At 41.2% G+C, this 23,803-nt stretch overlaps 1 protein-coding gene across 14 annotated transcripts in view; it reads left to right on the forward strand.

Annotated features, from left to right (window-relative positions):
- Positions 1-23,803, forward strand: part of CNTN1 (contactin 1) — a 470,483-nt gene that overhangs the window by 252,759 nt on the left and 193,921 nt on the right. For all 14 annotated transcript variants that reach the window (XM_059726013.1, XM_059726000.1, XM_059726001.1 and 11 more), the window contains one exon: positions 18,922-19,049. In XM_059726013.1, coding sequence (XP_059581996.1) covers positions 18,989-19,049 — 61 coding nt within the window. In that variant the 5' untranslated portion in view covers positions 18,922-18,988. The remainder of the gene's footprint in view (positions 1-18,921; positions 19,050-23,803) is intronic.

Below are 23,803 nucleotides of genomic sequence, written 5' to 3' on the forward strand. Positions count from 1 at the left end.
TTTTACTATGTCCTTCCTGGTACCTGGCTATTTTTAACCTCCTGGCCCCTCAAACTCTCCCAGACCTCACCAATCCCCCTACACATCCTATTACCGCCCCCCTTTTCCCTCCCGCACACCCCACATGCCCTATCTGATCTCTCTAATGACCCCTTTTTGACTCCTCTTGCGCCCACAGTCCCTCTTGTGGATGCCTCTTGCCTCCATGATTCTATCTTATGGACCCCTCTTGCCCCACCCCATCCCCCTGGGAGGCTGCTTGCTCCCCTGATCCCCTGAAGGTCCTCACTAGCCTTCCCATCCAGACTTTCCTTAGATCAGGTGGCCATTTTAACTTGATTTAACCTCCCCGTAACCGCCCTGAATGTCTTTAGTACCCTAAGATGTCTGAAAGACAGGGAATACATTGATTTCACAGATGTAGCAGGATGATGCAAAGATGCTCCCCTTCCTTAAACCTTGGGCCTCCCGTCTCTAATGCTAGAATCAGGAAATGGGAAACGGCCCACTGCTCTTTGGAAGCTTAAAAGATGATCTTTATCACCATATTATTATTTCTCACAGAAAACACTTACATAAACCTAAAAATTAAAAACACAGAAGCAAAGAAACAAACCCTGAAAAGTATTATTCTTAGCCAAAAGCTGAGAAGCAGGCATTGATACAGCATAGTATGAATGAAGTATGATATAAATAAGAAAGATATTTAAAAATGCCTGTTTTTTCACATAGATTTATAAGGATTTTAGCCTATAATAGGCAATGGAATTCATGACACTAGAACTCTCTGCAGCTCTGTAAAATACTGGGTAACAGCTACAACCACCATCTTATAATGTGTGTAGCATTCCAAGTATTTTCAAAGTAAAGGTGTTACTAAAATGCGAACAAAAAATAAATAACCTGTATATTTTAAAAGTGGACATCTCTTCTAGTAAACACTATTTGTATTTGATTTGTTCACATTATAAATTGCTCCTGAAATAGTTACTTCTCTGTCAGAAAATAAATTTGGTGTTTTGTAAATCTTTAATGAGAGCTGGCAGACAAGGTTCCTTGGGTGAATTTGATATCTTTTATTAGACCAACCCAAATGGTTGGAGAATAGTTATTAAGCAAGCTTTCGGGTTCAAAAACCCTTCGTCAGGCTAAGGAAGTTTCAGCAGTTGGTGTGCGCTCTTCCTGGATGGAATGAAAAGTAAAGAAGCCAGGGGCTGGGCTGGGGAGTCAGTTGCCAGGCAGATTATAATGTATCAAAAATCCAATGTCTATGTTTAGTTCCTGATCTCTAGTATCCAGCAGGTTGATGAAATGGAGCTCATAGGCTCGTCTCTGGGAAGTGTTGTGCAAGTTTCCCTTGAGGATCAGGACTGAGAGATTGGAGAGAGAGTGGCCCTCCTGTGAGAAATGTGCCCCCACCGGTAATTGAGTGTTTCTGTCTTTGATGGATTTCCGGTGTGCGTTCATTCTGGTGCGCAGTTGTTGTTTGGTCTCTCCTACATATCTTCCATCAGGGCATTTGGTACATTGGATGAGGTATATTACATTCCTGGAGGTGCAGCTGTAAGATCCGGGGATGCTGATGGCTCTGTTGTGGGGTGTAGTAATAGTGGAGGTGGTGGAGATGTGGGGGCAGGTTTTGCATTTCTTGTCCTGGCACGGTCTGGATCCTTTTGGTATGTTCTGGGCTTGAGGAAGTTTGCTTCTGGTGATGAGGTTGGCGAGGTTTGGTGCTTGTCTGAAGGCTAGGATGGGTGGCTCTGGGAAGATCTTTTTAAGAATAGGGTCTTTTTCTAATATGGGTTGCAATTTTTTGAGGATTTTCCGTACAGGTTCAAGGGAGGGGTGATACGTCATAACCAGCGATGTGCGATTTGTGGGTGTTTTTCTTCTGTACTGCAGCAGTTCTTCACGTGGTATCCAGGTGGCTCTTTCAAACGTGTGATCTGGTGCGCAGTTGTTGTTTGGTCTCTCCTACATATCTTCCATCAGGGCATTTGGTACATTGGATGAGGTATATTACATTTCTGGAGATGCAGCTGTAAGATCCTGGGATGCTGATGGCTCTGTTGTGGGGTGTAGTAATAGTGGGGGTGGTGGAGATGTGTTGGCAGGTTTTGCATTTCTTGTCCTGGCATGGTCTGGATCCTTTTGGTATGTTCTGGGCTTGAGGAAGTTTGCTTCTGGTGATGAGGTTGGCGAGGTTCGGTGCTTATTTGAAGGCTAGGATGGGTGGCTGTGGAAGATCTTTTTAAGAATAGGGTCTCTTTCTAATATGGGTTGCAATTGTTTGAGGATTTTCTGTACAGGTTCAAGGGAGGGGTGATACGTCATAACCAGCGGTGTGCAATTTGTGGGTGTTAATGAGAGCTGTACATTCTGAATTAGCACATGAGAACTCCTGGTATTTACTTAAAAATTCAAAGCACTGTGCAAAACGGAGCTCTTTCAGGGTGTCATAGTATGATCTTTCATTCCATATCTGATAAATATGATTATTTTGTTTCCTTGATATGTCAGCCTGTTAGGTTGATCAGTATTTTTAGAATAGTGCCTATAAATGGATATGCCTTTATCTAGCAGAATATCTGTTGCTCTATAATATCCCAAACTACTTAAAATTATTTTCTTGGTAGAAAATCTCATGCTGATGTTACTTTGACAACTAAAGAGGAAGCACGATGGGTTTTTCACGTCTGACTTGCCTAATCCATATTTAACTGCATATAGAAATGTAATTTTTTGTCATAGCACTTTAAAACTAAAAAAAAAAAAATCTATAAAATTCAGTCCTGCAAACTGATGAGACCCTGTTTGACTCTTTTGTATGCTCTCATCTCATACTTAAATATTTGCAGAAACCTCACAAAAATCAGATCATTGGCTTAGATTCTTCCTACATGTTTAAGCAGTGAATAGCATAGCATAGTATAGTGTCTAAGTGTAAGATTTACAACTAACAAGCTTTTTTCCTCTTTTAGCCTTATTTATAGGATGATTAATTGGTTAGTCAGGCTCTTAAATCTTGACACGTGCAAGCGTGAAGTAGATTATTTATATATTTTCAATTTGACAGTCTCGGTGCTTGATAATTTTCATTTTTAATTCTCTAATCTCTCTTCAGACACTTTGCCAATATCAATTTATAAAAAGACAAAATACTTGACTGCTAACTTTTTATCAAATAAACATTTTTTTTTACAATGAAAATATGTGTACAATAATATATGATGCATTTTCAGGGTAGATTTATAAGTCCTTTTTTGGCCTCAACGTATATCATACGTTTCACAGACATTCAGTAATAGAATCTTTGTTGTTTTATGTTAAGTAGCACTTATCTTTTAGTATCAATCTTGGGTATGACATGTTTAAGGGTATGCCTACATCATTCACTTAATGACCATACCCAGTTTTAACAGGAAATTAAAAACCAAACAAATAAACACACAATTGTTGGAGCATATTGCCTTTCAAGTTCCCTCTTTCTCGTATCTAGAATGTCAGATACCTGGGATAAAGAAAACATTTGTTAAGGAATAAAATTCCTTTAATTGTTTTAGATAATAAAAGTCATAAACCTAGAACTTTAAAACTAGCACAAGCAGATGTAAGTGAGGATTAACCACAATGGCATATAAGGTAGCTCACCAGCTAGAGTATAGACACTTCAGTAGCCCAGGTGGAAGACTTCAAACTGACCCTCCTGCTCTACAGTTTTCAAGAAAGTTTGGCAGACTCTAACAATTGTAATTTGAGTACAAGTGACTGATTTTCACACCTACTGGGATGTATCTGGTAGCAGAAGGAGCTCAAACTTTTATACAATTTTCTGCCCCGCCCAGAAATAATCTCTTCTGGTTGGGTGCCGTCCCCACTTCTCTTGCCTAGGAGAGAGGGAGGCCCAATCAAAGCTCTGCAGGTTGAAGGTAATACTCTCCCCTCTTCCTCTGTGAGAAGAGGAGAGAGCAGCTCACGTTATTAGAGGGAGTTAGGAGCAGAAAGTGCCTGGCAACTTTTAAGATCATCACCTTCCCCTTCCCTCCTTTGAAAAAAATGGGTCAGTCTATTTTCTGGTTCTGTCCCAACCCTTCTGGCTCTCCAAGCCTGGAACACCAGAAGATCTGCTTAGGGGAGTAAACAAGAAGTCCTATAGCTTCAGGAGGAGCAGAGGTACTGTGAGAATGGAAGGGCAAATATGGGGCTACAGAGGCAGAACTAACATATGGATGGGGGCTCAGGTGATGTGGGTGCTCCATGGTTTGCAGTTAATTAATGTAGGGCTGAGAGACATGCAGAGATGGGACTAGGGGACATGGGATTGCTTAAATAGATTTTTTTTGGATTTAGGTGGAGGAAGCTGGATACCCCACACCACCAACTATGCCAGGGAGTGGTCCTGCACAAGTACTAAAATTAGCATGTTGTATTTGGGAGAGTTAACAGCATGGAAACCACCACACTACCATTGCAGCGCACCAAGGAAAAGTCTTACAGCTTCAATTCCATGGAGCAATTTGGAATTTGGTGAAGGGGTTTGCCTTTGTGTGGACAATATGAACCCTCCTATTCGTATGGAAAAAGTAAAGTACCAGGTTTTTTGGCGTATTGCTTGATTTCTGATACTCTGCAGAAGCTTAGCATATGTTTAGAGACTTGTTTGAGTTTGGTAGCTAGATTCTCCAAACGTTCTGTGTGTACTGTGTATGCCTCAACTGACGACTGTAGGAAATGGAAATGGAGTTGGTTTTTTTTAATGGCAACCACTAAATCTCCTAATGGTGATTCCAGTTGGACTGTTCCATTACATATGGTTCCAGAGATTCACATATGGTCACAACAGCCAAGGTGCTTAATTGATCTAGTATCTGATTTTAACAGAGAAAGAGAGTTCTCTTGACTAAAACTTTTGCGTTCAGTTTTTAAGGTACTTGCTACAGATTTTACATAACTGTAATGAAAAATTCATTTTTTTCCTGTTAACATGGCATGATAGGTTTCTAATATTTGCCAGCTATAGTCGTTTTGACTCAACATTTCATCCAAAGGCTGTTCAAATGGCACAGGCTCTCTCACACCAATGCATCTCTCTCAGTTAACTGAACAGTAAGGAAGATATTTATTTATATAATGTGGCCCAGAGGTTATATTGCAGCTGATGTGGAACATATGCATGACACTTATTCATTTATATCTAGCAAACTGTAATCACTTCCAAAACTTCTATAAATTACAAAGCTATGGAGAAAGTTTGTTTTGTTAGTTGTTTCTTCTTAGAAGCCTATATAAAACATCATTATTTAAACTTGAATGTTCAAAGTACAATGAAGTCTAACAATTTATTAATCCATGAATATTAGTTTTTCTACCAGGTTTAATGGAATTCAAGATTTTAAGTAATCTGATTATTTTCAGTATTCTGCCTTATGATACAAAATCACCACATATTTCAGTAATGCCTACTTGGAATTTCCAATTCATTTCTTAAACCTTAAAACCAAAAAGCACAAATAACATATTATTCCAAAGTCAACTAGAGAATTCTAGTAAACATTGAATTCATTTTCCCTTTTTCTCCTATTTGCAGCTGCCTGCTAGTCTAATTCGTATTGTTTATTCACAGGATGAAAGAGATGTTTTCAAGCATTCTCAACAGATGCAAGTGATTGATGTAAAAAAAGTGACTCTGGTTTAAAGAGTTGCTAGGAAACATAGTTTGAAGATGAAATCCCCCACTGAGCTTGTCCTTAGCTGTACAGTAAAAAAGTAGAGGCCATAGGAATAAAATGTTAACTTTTTATATAGAAATAAATCTATTTATGAATGTATTCAAGCCACTTCATAGCACAGCTCTTTTTTAAAGATGATTTGCATTACACATTGATGATTGAAATATAGGCATATTCAGACTATATAGTTGTTTTTCAGATTTCTACTTCCAAGCTTTGAAAGCTAGCACAGGTTACTATATTTTAGGAAATATGAGAACTGAACAATAATGAACAGTGCTTTGAAGAAATCCATGGCAAAGATAAGTTTTGGAAATATTGTTTTCATAAAATTCTGTATGAGAATTACAACTAAAATAAAGACGTGCTTAAAACAACCAATGCAATGCTGTACTCATTTTCTGTTTTAAAACAATAATAGACCCAAACCTTCAAATGGTAGAAACCAAAAATAACCCAAATTTATTGACAGAACTGAACTTTTGATAAATGTTTGTAAGTTGCAATATGAACCCCTCCCCGACAGAAATGTTTACTTGTATGAAGAAGTGTTCAGTTTTTAGAAATGAATATTCCTTTTCCTTCAGCCTTCATATTTTCCTTGATATATTCAGTCTTTTGCTGTTTTTGCAGCTTCCAATATGTGTTTGAATAAAATATGAGTGTCTGGGATTCTGAGTTAAATGACTGGGCTTTGTTGAGTACTGCAGAAGAGTAGACTCGAACTAAAGTTATTTGAAGTCAAATTATGCTTGTTTGTGAAGGGCGCCAAAATAATTGCTGAGAGAAGGATTTGTATAGTAAAGTTCTATCCCCCAGAAAAAGAAGATTGTTTAGTTTGATAGCTGTTCGAGTTTACTGAAATTGTTAGTTAAAATGCAGTCAAGCAGCAAAACCCTAAAGAGAATGTTAATAGTTTGATCAATAGTTATACAGTCAGTGTGAATGATCTTGTTCTTATTCACCTTAAGGGTATGTATAGACATTCTTGGGACCTGTTCTACAATCACTTTTTTGTTTATTTGGAAAATGTATTTATACAAATACTATCCTGATGCTATTGAAATAGATATAAATAGATACATCTATCTATCTGTCTAGATGTGCGTGTGTGCATGCATGGGTGTGTGTGTGTGTGTGTGTGTGTGTGTGTGTGTGTGTGTGTGTGTGTACATCTTGCTGGCAGTTTTGACCAGGCAGGCCTCGAGTAGGTTAATGCCATGACTGTATTATTCCCTAGTGCAGACTGCCTGGGAATGGGGTCCTGGCAGTTACTAACCATTCAGGACTTAACTGGGATAATTCCCTAGTCCATTAAATACAGGAACAGGGTCCTGGCATTTACGGGCCTCCTGTGTTGGGGGTTGTATTGTCTCAGCATAGTGGTCTCAACTGAGACTGGATGTGCAGGCTGCACTCATAAGCCTGGGCCCTTTTTGCTGTTTCACAGCTGTAGCATTTTGGGCTGAACCCTAGCCGTATGTCTGGCTGGCAGATTTGGGCCAGGGTGAAGCCCTGGCACTTGTTGTTTGTCCAAGTCTCAGTGCTGTATTGGCCTGGCCAGCTTTTTGTCGCCCAGTCCAGGCCCAGTGAAATAGGCCTGGGCTTTATTTTGTCCCTTTTGCGATGTGGTTGGACACTAATAATTCAGGCCCAAGCCAAGATAGGCCTGGCCCCCACTTCTGTTGTTTCATAGCTGCTATGTCTCAGCATAGCAGTGTAGCTGAGACTAAGTGTCCAGGTTGCAGCCAAATAGTCCTGGTGCTCTTTTGCTGTATGTTCAGGCCCTGGTGCAGGACAAGCCTGAGCTTCCCCTTTTATTGTTTTACAGCTGTTGTGTCTCAGCATAGCAGTATTGCTGAGCCCTGCTGTATGTGTGCTGCATGTTGGTGGAAGTGAAGATCAGCGCTACAGCTTCTCAGTGAGCAACAAGGGGCCCTTTGCAATGTGGAAGTTCCTACGGTCTCTAGCAGCTCCCCATGGCGCGGTGGACCCATGGAGCATCTCATAGGATTCTCTGGTGTGGGGCCCCCTCTCCAGCCCATTGCCAAAGGGCAGGTATAGGGGTGCAGGCCCCAGAACTACCCATTGGGGAGCCCCAAGTCCCAGACATCCTGGGTATGGGTAAAGCCTCCCCAAGCAGATGCCACCTATAGACCTTGTTTTGTAGTTTATAGTGTTTTAAAATTATAGTCAGTGTTTACTTCTGTTTTTTCTTTAATCTTTGTAGTAAATTTGGATTTCGTGTTTACACTGTTTGCGAGGGAAGGGTTGTTGGTTTTATTGGATGCACTAGTGATTCATTTAGTGTTTCCCAGGCCTTCTTGCTGCTGACAGGTGCTCAGCAGAAGGGTTGCATATATATACATATATATTCCCCCCCATCCCTCCCCCCCAAAAAGTTATATATACACTACAAATCTACCCGTCTTCAAAACCAAAAACACAGTTACAGAATCATACACCCATTACAATGCTCACTCCTGTGCACCCACGCTCCCACATACCTGTTACAGAAGTCACACCCATACACCCCTCCACATTCCCTTCACCGTTTCAATTATACTGTACCTTTGTTTCTTCTCTTAGTCTCTAGACTTTAGTCTTAGTTCATATCACTGTTGTCAGTGCTGTCACTTTCATTATCTCCTTCGTTATCGCTGTTGCCATCGCCATTGATGTCACTCAACCCACTTGATTCACTTTCTTCCTCATCGTTAATACTTTCTTCCCCAGAGGGAGGTCCTTGAATAGTATGTACCAATGGCACCTCTACCAGATGATGTTTCCTGCCTCTTCTCTGTCTTCTCTTGCTGTTTTCTGGTAGTAGGACTGTAGCTTACTCAGTCCCATTTTCACACAGTCCTGAGAGCTTTGTGTGCCACTACATCAGGAGGTTCCTGGTTTTCCACAGGGCGGTCCTGATGCAGGAGACAAACTGGTTGAAGTGGACTGTCAGGGACTCCTGTTGTTTGGTCAGGTGCCCTTCTTAGATGAACTCCTTAGATTGTCCTGGTTAGGTGGATGGATCTAAGAGCATCTGCACGTACCCTAAACCATGTGAAAAAGGGACTTAGAAATCCCCTTGATCCTAACAGGGTGATTCAATATGGTATTTCCATACATTTAGGCAACACCACATTACCTAAGCAAATTTCAAATACAGTATAATCTCATAAATCTGGCATGCTTGGGACTGAGCACCTGCCGGAAATTTGAAAATGCCAAATTTTTTAAACCAGAGCAGCGGCCGGTCGCAGAGCGGGGGATGGCAGAGAGGGTAGTGGCGGCCAGTCCCAGACCAGCAGCTGCACGTGAAGTGGTGGTGCGGGGTGGTGGATGGCAGTGGCAGCTGCCACATGCAAGCTTCCCCATCTGTGTCTGGGAGAGTGGAGGGGGAAGCTTTAAAAGTGCCGGATTTTTGAGCATTCCGGATTTTTCATATCTGGATTTATGAGGTTATACTGTAATTCTTTTTGAAGCTCGGTGCCTCAAAAATAACTTTAAAAAGACCAAGGTATGCCAACAATTAATTTTTAGACTGATATCTTGTACTTACCAGGCATTATGAAATGTCCTTCCCAGAATAAAAATAAGAATTTTTAATGTCAATACAAACTGGCCCTTAATTACAGTGGCATTAACTAACTGCAGTCATAACAAAGATATGCTCCCATAATAAAACCAATGGGAGGAAAAAAACAATGTGAATACAGTACAACAGGAGGCTTTCAGTGCAAAAAGAGAAATATGGCATCCTATTATCATTTAATGTCTCTGAGAAAGAGTGGGATTACAAAAAGAAAAGGAAAAAAGGAGAGGAAAAATCAAAATGGAAAATCTAGGCATCAGACAGGGCAGAGAAAATCCTATTGGACTTAATTATATAAGAAGCTTAACAAAAGTCAAAAACCTACTAAGGAACTGAAAGGAGGGGCTGCTGTTACTACTAAGAGATCTAAATTGTTTCACATGCAAATCATAAGAGACAGTAAAACTCCAGAGAATAGTGTATATTCTTAGTAGAGAAAGTGTCAAATTAAAAGAAAGTGTACCGGAAAATAGCCCTTCAATAACAGCAGTTATGTTTTGATTATCATCTCCAGCAAAATGTATTTCAGAATATATGGTTGTTTTTCAGGTTTATACTTCTGAGCTTTGAAAGGTGGCACAGGTTACTAAATTTCAGGAAATATGAGAATTAAACAATAATGCACAGTGCTATAAAAATTACATGACAAGGATAAGTTTTGAACATACTGTTTTCATAAAATTCTCCGTTTATGAGAATTATAAGTAAAATGAAGACATGTTTAAAGCCACCAATACAGTGCTGTACTGAATACATTTCAGTTCCTCACTGCAAAGAGGTTATGGAGTAAAACCTATTGTTTACTGGGATGTGGACATGTCACAGAGCATGATTCGTGAAGGAATTTATCTTCCCCTGGAATGAGACTTGGAGAGCAAACTCTTAGTTTCCACAGAAATTGAAAGAAGGGAAAAAATAAGCCAGCTTGTGATGTGGTGTTTTCATCCTGCCAGGATGCTGATGTTTCTAAAAATACTGCCCTACTCTGAGTGCAGCTTGATTGTTACAAAAGAGAAGAAGGTGAGAACAGTAAATGAGTGAACATCACTTGCTTGAAAAACACCTATTGCACACTTGGAACATAGCAGGCACATCTACATGAGACACTGACTACACAGTAGACTAATTAGCTGCAAACTAAACGTTGCATGCCTACATGTGTGCCTCTATTAGGCTGGAGTAAACTAATTTATAAATACAATTACTATCCTGCTGCAGAGTAAAAAACTCCACAGCAGCGCATGTACAGACGCTGCCCTGGCTGTCGGGGCACAAGGGTGCTTGCTTCAGTGTGGGGGCTGCCTGCTAGCTAGCCCCAAGTTGAAACACCCTCGTGCTCCAGCCAGCCACTCTGCAGCATGTTGAGCCAGGAGGAGCAGCCCGGGCGGGCAGGCTGAGCACCTTGGACCACCTGGCACTCAGGGCTGCTCTGACCCGGCTCAACATGCTGCAGTCCCAGGGGCACATTCGAACAGCGCACCCAAAGTAATAAACTCAGGAGCTATAAGCTCTAGAGTTTATTGCTTTGCATTAATATGCACATGTAGACGCACTGGTCTGTCGCTATGTATAGGGCATAATGTATTGATGGGAAAACTTGTGTTGTGACAGAAGCTCCACAAAGCTACTGCCATGATTAAAGAAGTTTGAAGCATCAAAACATTCTTATCACTTGTTGTTACTCCAAATTGGTGGGGTTTTTTGCAAGATCAATGGCTGTATAATGTGTGTGAGAATAAGAAGATTGAGATTGGTTTTATTTAGCTGACCCCTATGGTGCTGAACACCAATAATTCCAGTGGGCAAAATCTTGAAATCTAAGTTTTATTGTTAACAACTCCTGTTTCAGACAAAATCTTAGTGAAGCACATAGGCAGCGGCCATTAGTGAGGTGCATTCAAGAGAATGCTTTATGACTGCTAGACAATTAGATTTATTATGATAAAAAGGATGCTGATTTGTTTTTATTAATATTAATTATGAGCTTAGCCTCTGTATAGTTAGCATTTCATTAAAGAGTGGATATAGATGTTCTCTGAATAAATCAGATTCAGTATCTGTAAGCAATTGCCAAAGAGCCTGGAAGTACATTTTTCAGATTCTAGGCTGTTTACAAACTGTTTACTCCAAGTCAGTAGTTGTTTGTCACACAATTATATGTTGTGCTTAAAGGTATTGTTGGCTGCCAGGAAGTGTGTCTTTGATTGATGGGCAATCACAGACTTAACTGTGGGCATGTTTAACTATCCTTCTGTCAGGGTTAATGGGAGAAGTTAAATTCCCTGAAACAGTAAGATAGTGAAAGCAAGAGAAGCTACCACTGAAGATGCCCAACTGTTAGGGCAAAATGGTAACACCAGTGTCTGAGTGGGGATTAGGTTTCTAAGTAATTGATTTCCATGATAAGAGGTCTTCAGCAACCTGACAGACAGGCATTTTCTCGGAAATAAGGAAGGTTTGAGTTAAAAATTCAGGTTCAGAAGGTCACAGGCAGCAACAAAGAAGAGTTAGTCCAGTAGTAATATCATAAAAATCTCTTGGCTCTTGTACATTTCCTGGACCTTCATGGCCTCAACAAAACTCCAACCCTACAGCAAAATGGAAGGTCCGAGGATAAAGAATTGATGTAGCCAGAAAACTTAAAAAGGCCAGACAGCTATAATATTTTTCTGCCTCTTTTGGACCATTGCAGGAGGGAGGGTGTGGGGTTAGATTTCCTGGTTCAAATAATGCAGAAGTCCAATATCTTTCGGGAAAAAATTCTCCTTGGAGTGATTATTTAACTCAGTCTAACATCAAAGCTTAAATGAACAGCGGGGGAGCAGAGGAGAATTTCTAGCAGCGAGCTTAAGCAATGCAGCTCTTATGGTTTTTCAGAACCCGAGTCTTGACTACATTCCTATGCTGGATCCTTCTTTCATCCATATGCTCGCTACCCCAATCTTTTGAGTATTTTTTGTGTGACCTCTGTTGCCCTCTCCCAGAGGAAATTGCTTTGGAGTGGAGTCATAGCACAGTGTCTCGGTACAAGTCAGTCTCATAACTCGTGACTTGTAAAGAACCTGAGTATAGCCCCCTGCTCAGTGTTTGACTAATAAACAGTCTGCTCCCTAAAATCAGGCACTGTGTTGATTTGGACACATAGAATTCTTAAGGCTACAAATGTGGGGATTAAAGGGAGATAGAGACCATCTAATGTACAACAGACATCATTCGTTTCATTAAATTAAAAAAGCCAAACAAACGTAATTGGTTAATTAATTCCAGGTGCTATCGCAACTGATAAACTAACTCGTTTTTTATAAATTGTAAACTGCCAATTAGTCAAAGCATATCTAGAAAATGAACAATTAAATGCTTACCAAAATCACAAGAAGAAGCTGAAATAAAAAACAAATACAAAACACTGATTAAGCTGAAGTAGTATGATGTTCCTAAAAAGCTTTGATTATAACTTGCCACTATGATAATTTTCTACTGAAGTATTGCAATTATGCATATTCATGTTTTGAGAAAGGGTGGAGAGCTGGAGATTTCCTTTGGATTATTTTATCTATTTATAGTATAGTCTGAATGGAGTCATTGGTAGGTCTCTAACCACTTCCAAAACATGAATATGTGTAATTATAATACTAAGTTAGTAAATGATGATGGCAACAAGGAGCTTGATTTACCTCTTGTTGGCTAAATATGGCAAAAGTAGAACTTTTTAAAACCTTCCCACCATGTACTCCATCATCATTTACAAAGCTATTCCTCATGTCTAGGAATCACAAACAGGTGTCATGGGTTGTCATGACTACCCTGATATTCCCATGTACTGAATGGAGGGGAGAGCAGGAGCAACTGATTGGGAGGAGATTCTAGGAAAGTTCTTGTATGATAAAGGTTGAGAATCACAACTGCAGTGCCCTTCCCATCACTAGCTGCAGACTTTAAATTATCTTTCACTCCTCCAATTAATTACCTTCTCTCCTCATATCCAGGGTTTCATAAAATGTTGTTACTTTTCCCTATAACTTTTTTTTTTTAATTCTGTATAGTCTTTTCTGTCCTTTCTGCCAGAACCCTGGTTGATATATCTTTGCCTGGAACTACTGTAAACTTCATCTCAGGCCTTCCTGCCTAGATTCCCAGATTCCTGCCTAGACTATCCAACAGGCCACAGATAAAATAATCTTCCTTCCCTGCTGCTCTATTTCAGTCTCTTCGTTGGTTTCAACTTTTCCTGTAGAAATATAAATTACTCTTAGGTTTCTATAAATTTTGCCATGCCTACATCTCAACTCTCCTTGCTGCTTACATCACCCCTTTCTCTATGACCTGTCCCCTCATTTTGTGGACTCCTGTTTCTCCTCCTCTTACACTCATGATTTTTACATTCATGATTTTTTCTTCCACAGTATTCTGAACACCTTCCTTCTTCCAGTTCCCTAAAGGTATGATCCAGCTTGGTGTTGGATGAATCTACCTGGGAATTACATAGTTTTGAGGCACCAGATCAGCCACAAGTTTGATCCTGCCCCAGTGACCAGAAGTCTTGGTAGCACCTATATTCATTGAGCACCTATCATTTCAGTCAAAAGAATCCCTAGCCGCTTCCAGTTCAACTGTAAATCAGTGCGTCCCAAACTTCTCCCTTTAGTGCTGCAGCTCTTTGCCATGCCTGATCAGGATGTTGCTTCAAGTGCCCACTTTGGCCTTCACTAAATGGTTTTCTGCCCATCTCTGTAGGAAATGTATGAGCTCCAGAGAGCTAAGTAACAGCAGTTCTCCCATATTCCAGAGAGTGCAGTTGTAGCAGGCTTATGTGGAAAACAAAATAATCAAAAGGGAAATAAATATGTTAGTTAGCATTAAATAGTAATTACATCTGATAGTACAGCAGTGAAACACTTGCTGTTGTCTATTCATGATTTAAAATCTGTTTATTTGCTAGAATTATTATATGTTGCTATAAGAAAGAGATGTTAGTAAGAGAGAGAAAGGAATATACACAGGCACATAATTGCTCTGACTGTACAAAAGGGGAAGGTGAGTCTCACTAATGACTGCCCTTTTTGTGGGAGAATGCTTTTCACTTAGGTTCTGAAAGGACTCTTACTCTAAAGAGGAAAAAAAGGTTCAGAACTGGAAGGCAGAATCCTTTGATCCTTAATAAAATAATAGACATACTGCAGCCACAATCCTGTCTCTCTCAGTACTGCAGCTAGCTGCCTTAGATAAGTTTGAACTAATGCTTGGGCAGCTGGATAGTAACATCATGCTCAGTCAGACTATTCTAGTCCTATAGACTGTCATCTGTGCACCATCACATTTAATAGCAGAGAGCTCTACTGACATTAGCCAGAACAATATGTCAAAATGCTTCACTTTTTTTCCACAAGCCAAGATGAATCAGATTTAGATGTAGTATATATGCAGTTCTTTTGGCTAAAATAACTCAAATAAGGGAATACTTTTCTATCCTGGCAGGGTGTCTTTCTATTCTCACAGTTGAATAAGTGCATGGGGATTTCTAGTCACAACTCCCAGTACTCCTAATGAGATCTGGCTGTGTTTCTGCTGATCAGGATGAATATCTGGAGAGGCAGGGGAGAAAGAGAGCTTTCAGAACTGAACCTGATTTCTGTAAAGATCAATACTAGAAGAGAGAATGGAAGAAACTTTGGCCTGTAAAACGCCTATAATTTAATGTATAAACACAGTCTTACTGTTAACTTTTGTTTAACCCATCAACTCTTTATATTCCAATTTAGTTATTAGGTGATGATCCAGTAACATTAGGATGAGTTACTATATAATTACCATTGCTCCTTGTATTACCGTTTGGTTGCTGCTCAGTCATGTGCATCATTTTACAATAACTGTAATTTAACTCACGTCACCACTGAGCAAACATGCTGGAATTGGTATGGAGCAAATAACTTACTTGTGTGATAAGATTAATGGGAAATGTTTGGCTTTACTGACAAATGCCAGAAGGCTGTGGGAGAAGTAGAAAGTGTTGACTGATGCTACCAGTGATGGCTGCTTTAAAGAGGACTAGCAGAGCATCATATCCATGTCAAGATAATAGTTTTGGAATTCAATCATACCTGCTATGAAGTAGTCTGGTCTTTTAAATCATCGCAGATACCTGCTCTTGTCATTTTGGATTGCTGTATTAGTTGGTTGTTGGTGCTGTATACTAACATTTTACAGTCATCTAAGACTTCTCCTTCATATTATCTTTAGGGCAAAAGAGACAATAATCTGGATTTGGAAGAAGCTTTAGAGCCATAATAAAGGCAGGGAGGGAGGATATTTTGAGTGAGAAAATATTCCACATAGGGTAAATATGTATTCAGAGTATTGTCAAAACTTCGTTTTTTCTTAGGGCCCATTTTCAAATAAGCCAAAATTCTCAGGACTGTTGTTAGGTTCCTGTATGTTTTAGGATTGTAAGAAAGTAGGGCTGGAAGGGACCTCAGAAGGTCATCTAGCCCCACCTGGAAGTTGTGTGCTGGCGAGGCCAGGCCCTTTTAGCACCACATCTGAACAAGACCTGGACATCGTGATAGACAACAAAATTAAGCCACCAATGTGATGCCGTAGCTGGCAGAACTAATCAAACACTGGCACGCATCTAACAAGGCGTCTACTGAGGCATCTCGAGCAGCGATGTGTCATTCTCCCTCTCTACTTGGCCTTGGTGAGATCGCAGCTGAAATATTGCGTCCAGTTTTGGACACTGCACTTTAGGAAGCATGTGGAGAAGTTTGAGAGAGTCCAAAGGAGGGCTACGCACATGATTAGAGGCCTAGAAACAAGGTCATATGAGGAGAGGCTGAAAGACTTGGGACTCTTCAGCTGGAGAAGAGAAGACTCTGAAGGGACTTGGTGGCAGACTATAAGTATACAAAGTGCGTACATCAGGGACTGGGGAAGCATCTATTCACCAAGGCCCCCCAGGGGAGGACAATAAATAATGGGCACAAGGTGATTGAGGATTGCTTCAGGCTAAACCAGGGGTGGGCAAAATACAACCCGCGGGCCAGATCTGGCCCACGAGGCTATTCTGTCTGGCCCGCAGGGCCCCCCCCAAAATTTAGAAAATTAATATTTATCTGTCTTTGGTTCCTGTCAAAAATGACAGGAACCAGGGGCAGTAGGACCCAGGGGAAGCCTGGTGGGCTCCTGCAACACTAGGGAACACTCGGAAGCCCCAGCAGGGGCTTGTGGCCTGGGACCATGCGGCTGCACCACACCAGAAACTTGGGGGGGGTGGGGGGCAGAGACGGAAAGTGAAGGAGCCCAGGGAAAAGTGGCTCCTCGCCTGCCCCAGGGTCAGAGCTCCCTGCTGCAGCCGCTCACAGCCTGTGCAGGGCTGTCCTGAGCAGGCCCTGAGAGCCCCATGAAGGCTGCAAGCAGCTGCAGTGTGGGGCACCGACCACGAGGTGGGTGAGGGGCTGCTTTTCCCCACACTCAGCACCAGCTTGTAGCCCACCCCCGCTGCCAGCCTGGGCCCTGCGCCGGCTCCGGGCTCACCTGTTGGGGCTGTGCCATGGCAGCAGCAGCTATGGCCCCCCTGCTTGCCATACTGTTGGCTGCTGCTGCCTGCCTGCCTGGAGCTCGCGTGCTGGGCAGCCCAGAGGCAGCAGTGGCAAACACTGCCTGGAGCAGCAAGCAGGCGGGGGCCGCAGCTGCTTCTGCCATGGTGCAGCCCTGACAGGCGATCCCAGAGCCAGTGCGGGGCCCAGACTGGCAGCAGGGGCAAGTTACAAGCTGGTGCTGAGGGTACAAGCTGGTGGTACACGTATCTCAGATTGGGAGGGCATCTATTTCTAGATAGCACAGAATCAGACCTCACTTTTTATTTTATTTTCTGCAAAGTCCCATAATTTTTCAGTGGTTTAATGAAAATATTCTAGCCAGCTAATTTCTTCTTTATTACAGCTTACAGCCACTCTAGGCTACCTCCTATTAGACATCCATATAAGATACAGGACGTTTTGATAGTGAATCATCAGTAGCTCTGATATGTCGTGCAAAAGTGTTCCTTAACGGCAAACCCAAGGAGCTGAGACAGAGAAAGAGCGTTTGTATTTTCTGTGTAGTAAAAATTTTGGCATGTGAAAAGAGAAGTTCATGGCCTTCAAATAAAAGCCAGAAGACATCTAAATCACCAAGGCATGACAAAACAAACTGGAAAAGAATATGTTGAGAACTGCAAAGGAGAGGGCTGATAACACCCTTATTATTTATTACAAAAATGTACCAGGCTACAACAAGAAAAAAGAGTTTAACTTTATATGAAATTCTTTTAAGAATTAATATTTATTAATTTTTCCAGTATTCTTTTTTTAATTCTTGAAAATGTTAACTGAAGGGCATTCCAATTTTCTCTCACAACATATATGTAATGAAATGCAATTTGGAAAACCCATAAACAGAAGTAGACCAAATGGATGCTGTCAACACATAGCTAGGTTATGCAAATATTGCCTCAGTGAGTAGGAAATATACCTTGTTCACAGGTCATAAAGTATCTAGTGACAGTGCAGAATCAATCATCAGAAGAAAGAAGTGTGAACAAGATTTGATGGATGTAAAGGATGCTTTATATACGCTTGTCAAGAAATCCATTAAACAAACAACAGATTACCCATTTCAAAGACTATGACTCATTGCCCCAAAGATGTAGATAACAGCTAGCAGGAAAGAAAACTTCTAATCTATGTGAGCAGGACTTACAGAATTTTGGGTACTTCCAGAGTTTGGAATCAGATATGTAAAAGAAGAAGCTATGTACTCTTTCAAATGGACTTTGCAAAAAGTTAACTGGCTTGTAGTATAACCAATAGTATAACAAGGTTGAAAAGAAAGCCTACACCTTGAGTCAGAGAGTAAAACTGAAATCTTTTCTCAGGTTTGGGAGCAACCCAAGCGCAGGAGATAGTTAGGTGTGTGAGTCTGAAATCAGGCAGAAGGCAGGGTAGAGATGCACCTGGCATCAGGTGTGATGTGATTCAGTGAGCTCTTGCTCACAAAAGCTTATGCAGCTCTGATTCAGTTAGTGTAAATGTTGCACAAACAAGGGAATTCTGCAAGAAATGTAGTGTGCTTCTGTTTTGTTCTGATGTTCTTAGCAGTGGCATTGAAGTCATTACCAGGATTATTTGAAGTGTAAGGTGCTACGCATGGAGAGTAAGAGTTACAGGATTTGGGGCTTTGTTGTTAGCTATAAACTAAACCTTTTCCTAATCCTTCAAACAAGGGTGTATACAAACAGGGTCCAGCCAAACCTCTCCAGTTTTGGTTTTCTAAGATGGGCCAAAACCAGAACTTTTAATATTTAACCCTTTCCAGATTTGGGGAGGTCAGACAAGTGATTAAGTGGTCTGAAACCCTTAGGTGGTAGATGCTATAAACTTACGCGTTGAGTTTATAGAGAGAGGTCATTCAGTCAATCTACACCATTTCGTAATATTCTTTGTAATTGTAAAGATTATCTATTCTGTGTTAACTCTTTATATAGAAAATATAATAACTTACAGTGTAGGAACTGCACTAATGACAGAATTATTCACTCTTTGTCTTTTTTCTTTTTCTGATTAGGTGCCATTAGTTCTCTGAATGTTCTTGTGGCAGAATTCTTTTTGAAATAATCATCTCTAGAAAGAAAATGAAGATGTGGCTCTTAATCAGTCATCTTGTTACAGTGCCTTTCATCTTCTGCCTGTCAGGTGAGATGACCTCCCATTTTAGTGAAATGAATTAACTAATTTTTTCAGTTCTATTCACTTCAAGGTCAATGCTGGTATATTTAATAGGTGAATTTATTTGTACAGATGTGATGAAATATTAAATTTGAATAACAAAAAAAGAAAGTGTTTCACAGATTAACTAAAGCAGTAATCAAAAAAATTAAATAAAAATTGATGCTGGTTGTGACCTTCCATTTGCTTCTGGGTCTCTGTAGTCTAGTAAATCAAGTGAATCCTTTCTCTTGATTTATAGGATTTTATTTATGTAAAACTGTTGGAGACAACCGTTTGCTTAAAAGAATGAAAAGATACCTAAAGGAGGAGAGACTGTAAAGTTTGGAGCAGTTGTGCTGTGGATAGCATTTGGAAAAGAAAAAGAAAACCTTAAAATCAGCACTTGCTAACCATATGGCGATATTCTGCTATTTTTCTTGTATAATCCAGTGCAGTGGTACAGCATATGTTGATTTTAATTGTAATTTGTAAATGATTAAATTGTACATTAAGTAGAGCTGGGTCCCGTGCCATAACAGATCAGATTTTTAGGATTCAAATTTCTAACACCTCAAAATTTGGTACACTTAGAACCAAAATTTTAGTTCAAGCTCTTTATAGAGGCAGGAGCTAGCTACAAATTTCCTGGCTCAAAACCTGACTACTCAGCTCCTAGAAGAAGAAAGGAATTTGGGGTCAGGCAAAGGTCCATTTCAAAATTCAGTTCTACTTTAACCAAATGCCCTTTATTTCCCCCACAAACGATACAACAACTCCCAGTCCTGTAGTGCCAATATACAAGAAACTCCTTTTTTAAATCCAGGGACATTTAGCTCTTAGAAGGAGAATAAATAAGTTGTGCATCACATAAAATGGGTTCAAATGGCTTTTGGCAAGTTCAGGTACTGTGTGCAAATAATTTTGCGAATTGTGTTACTTATAGTAAGCCAGATTGTGGATGTTGTACTGCACTAGATACTTTACCGTGCAGTAGAGCAAATTACTGTATAGTAAGCATCACCATCTACACGTGCAGACCCCTACTGCACAGTAATTTGCTCTACTCAGCAGTTAATTTGCTACCTGTAAATGCAAGTAGCAGAGTAACTGCCAAGCACTTACTACACAGTAAGGTATGTGTAGATGGCTGACTGGAAGCAGATTTGCTCCCAGTCAGCCAGGCAGCAGGGGGCAGAAAATTGCTTCCTGCTCTCAGGAGCTGCCTGCTGCTGGGGTGGGCTCTACCACCAGAGCCTGGATGGGAACAATGCCTTGCTCCTCAGTAGCAGGGAGCTCCTGGCCCTGGATCCATGATCACAGAGCAGGGATGGGAGCACCTTGCTGTGGTGCAGGGAGACATTGTTCCCTGCCCCCATGAGCTGCCTGCTGCTGTGACAGGCTCTGCCACCAGAGCCCAGGCGGGGACAATCTCCTAGCCCTTGCTAGGAGACATCTGTCTCCTGGCCCCGTGTTCCCTGCCAGCCTCTGGGCTAGCACTCTGGGCTAGGTTGCTGTAGAGGGGAGACCAGCAAGGGAGCAGCCTTCTCCAATCTGCTTCCAAATGCACACATGTGTAGATGCCTGCCCAGGGTACCCAGAGTAAATTACTCTTCAGTAAACCCATTAGCAGCATTTGCACATGTAGACATGCCCACTGAGACATTTACTATGGAGCTAATTAGTCAGCTCCACAATAAACGTCTTCACAATAAATGTTATAGACATACCCACTGATTAACAAATTGGGAGGAGGTGTTCATAGTGTAGCCTAGTGCTCCCTCTACTTTTAGGTGATTGTTTTGGCTATTTTTCCCCTTTGTGTTATTTTTGGAATTAAATCTCAAAATAAAAATGGTGATTGGCAATAGAGCTGTGCGAAGCTTTGGTTGCTGATTCGATTTGGCAGAGATTCAGCCCAATTCAGTGGCTGAATCTCCGAATCTGAATCAAATCAGGTGATCCTTTAATTTCTCCAAATTGAATCGGAATCCTCTGAATTGATTTGGAGAGATTTCAAAAGATTCAGTGATTCAGACATAGATACTAGGGGTATGCAAAATGGACCGTATTCTATTCGGATTTGGATTCGGCCTAAATAGGGGACAGCATTCATGAGCCACCTGGCACCTTGAGTTATGTAGAAAAAACGTTTAAAGCTCTGTCTATGTCCGAATCATCAAATCTTTCTGAATCTATCTGAATCTTTAATCCAAGATTAAAGGGTCTCCTGATTCGATTTGATTCAGATTTGGAGATTCGGCCACCGAATTGGGCCAAATCTCTACCAGATCGAATCAGTGACTGAAGCTTTACAGAGCCCTAATAGACACAGCTTTAAATGTTTTTCCTACATACCTCAAGGTACCAGGCAGCTCAAGGTTCACTTCCAGGTGGGAGTGTGTTGGGGGGCCCCCTGTGTCCCCCTGGCTTGGCAGCTGGTGCCTCCTGGGTCTGGGGGGACACCTGGGGTCCCCTTGCAGCCAATAGCTGAGCTGGGGGGATGGCGAGGGACCCCCTGTGTGCTCCCTGGCAGACCCAGAAGTGGACAGGAACTACTTCCAGTCCGCTTTTGGGTTCACTGCCGAGCACACGGGGGACCCCCCCCCCCAACACTCCTGTGGTACGTTCCATCCGCCCCACCATCGCAGCATTCATGAGCTGCACGTGGTACCTCAAGGTGTCTAGAAAAAACATTTAAAGCTGTGTCTATGGCCAAATCGCTGATTCTCCGAATCAGCATTGAATCTTCAGATTCGGATTTGCCCAGTCAAATTTGGGACAGTGATCCAAATCAACGGATCGAATCACTGTCCCCGATTCGGGACAAATCCGATTCGAATACGGTCCATTTCACACACCCCTAATTGGCAATGTCTTGCCACCCCATTGCTTTTTAAGACTGCCTTTCCAGAAATAACTTTGTAGCTCAGAGGAGTACAATTAAATTTAGTCATAGGAACATGAGTATGTTCCCAGTAAACATTCTGGGTGATCTTGTACATTTTACCTTGTGTCTCAGTGCAGTGGAGAATATATTAAAATCTAATGAAAACTAAGAGGTTAAGGATGTTTGAACTTAAAGCTTGCTATGACTATACATCTCAGGCTCTTCATACAGCTTTCACTCAGTCCAGATCTATGGGTCATTGATGATGCAGAGAAAAAGTTGTTTCTTGTTTTCATTTAACCCTGGGCTCTTTCCTGCACAGAATATGTAAAAAACAATCAGTAATGTTACATATACCATTTTAAATAGCCTAGTCATGATTTTTGTTTGATCTGATTATCAGGTCCTACAACCAAGTAAATGTTGGACTTAGTGTCTTAATTTGATTGTAAAAGTAAACTACCTAGAACAAATATTCAGCTCCTTTTTTTTAAAAAGACACCCCTTAGATTTATTAATGTATTTCTTTGTTTAATAGGTATGTTGCTATAAGTGTTAGCAAGGGGTTTTAATATGCCAAGTACTTTAAAAACTCATACAAAGATAGTGCCTACCCTGAATAACAAGCAAGTTAAAAATATAAATGACAAAGAGAGGAGAAAGAAAATATAATAAATGTATTTGCAATTTTATTATGCATTTATCATTATTATAATTATAGCTAAACTGAGTGTCAGCTTTCCTCGTCTATTATTAGTTAGTTTTATGTAAACCTAGCAGGAGAGGTGGGTCCTGTAGGGGGTTTTGGAGTCGGGGACAGGAGGAGTACTGGCCTCCCAAAAAAGCTGTCCAGAAAACAGTAATTTTTTTTATTAAAGTTTTCTACTTTTGCTTCTGTCCCAGTGAGAATTAAAGACATTTTTCGTTTTTTCTTCCAAACGCTAGTTGACTTTACTTCACACACATGCTTTAGGGTAGCCAGTAGGCCACTGGATAGAGCACTCGTGGTATATAGGAGACTCACAACCAAGTTCCTATTCTGCTTGATTTAGAATGGGGGCTTGAACCTGGGTACCCTACCCATCACTGGCTTTCTCCAGGGGGTAGAGGTGGCTGGGAGAGGTGAGTGGCTCATGCAGTTCTTTGGTTGGAATTCTTCCACTTCATATAAGTAATTAAATATTCATTCCGTTAGAGGGAGAGAGACAGGCTTCATAGTTCTAGTAGTGTTTAGATCTTTGTTGTGTCTTACTCAGAGCTAAACATTGAAGTTGAGCTTTCATTTCTCAGGAAAATCATAGTTTCATAGTGCTTGGGGTTGGAAGGGACCTAAACAGATCATCAGGTCCAAACCCCTACCCCAGGCAGGAACAAGTGCTGGGGTCATAACACCCCAGCCAAATATCTATCCAGCCTCCTCTTGAAGACCCACAAGGTAGGAGAGAGCACCACCCCCCTTGGGAGTCCATTCCAGAGCCTGGCAGCCTTAACCATAAAGTAATGCCTCCTGATGTCCAGCCTGAACCTTCTCTCTAACAATTTGTGACCGTTATTCCTAGTAACCCCTGGTGGTGCCTGAGGGAACAGAGCCTCACCCAATTTTCGCTGGCCCCCCCAGTGAGTTTGTAAATGGCCACCAGATCCCCTCTCAGCCTTATATCGTGGAGACTGAATAGATTCAGGCCCTTCAGCCTCTCTTCATAGGGCCTGACCCACTGCCCCTTAACCACGCGAGTGGCCCTTTTCTGCACCCTCTCAATGCTAGCCACATCCATCTTAAAGTGTTGCGCCCAGAACTGGATGCAGTACTCCAACTGTGGCCTGACCAATGCTGCACAGGGGGGAAGGATCA

The sequence above is a fragment of the Alligator mississippiensis genome, chromosome 4, assembly GCF_030867095.1.
Source record: "Alligator mississippiensis isolate rAllMis1 chromosome 4, rAllMis1, whole genome shotgun sequence".
In the NCBI taxonomy this organism is placed as follows: domain Eukaryota; kingdom Metazoa; phylum Chordata; order Crocodylia; family Alligatoridae; genus Alligator; species Alligator mississippiensis.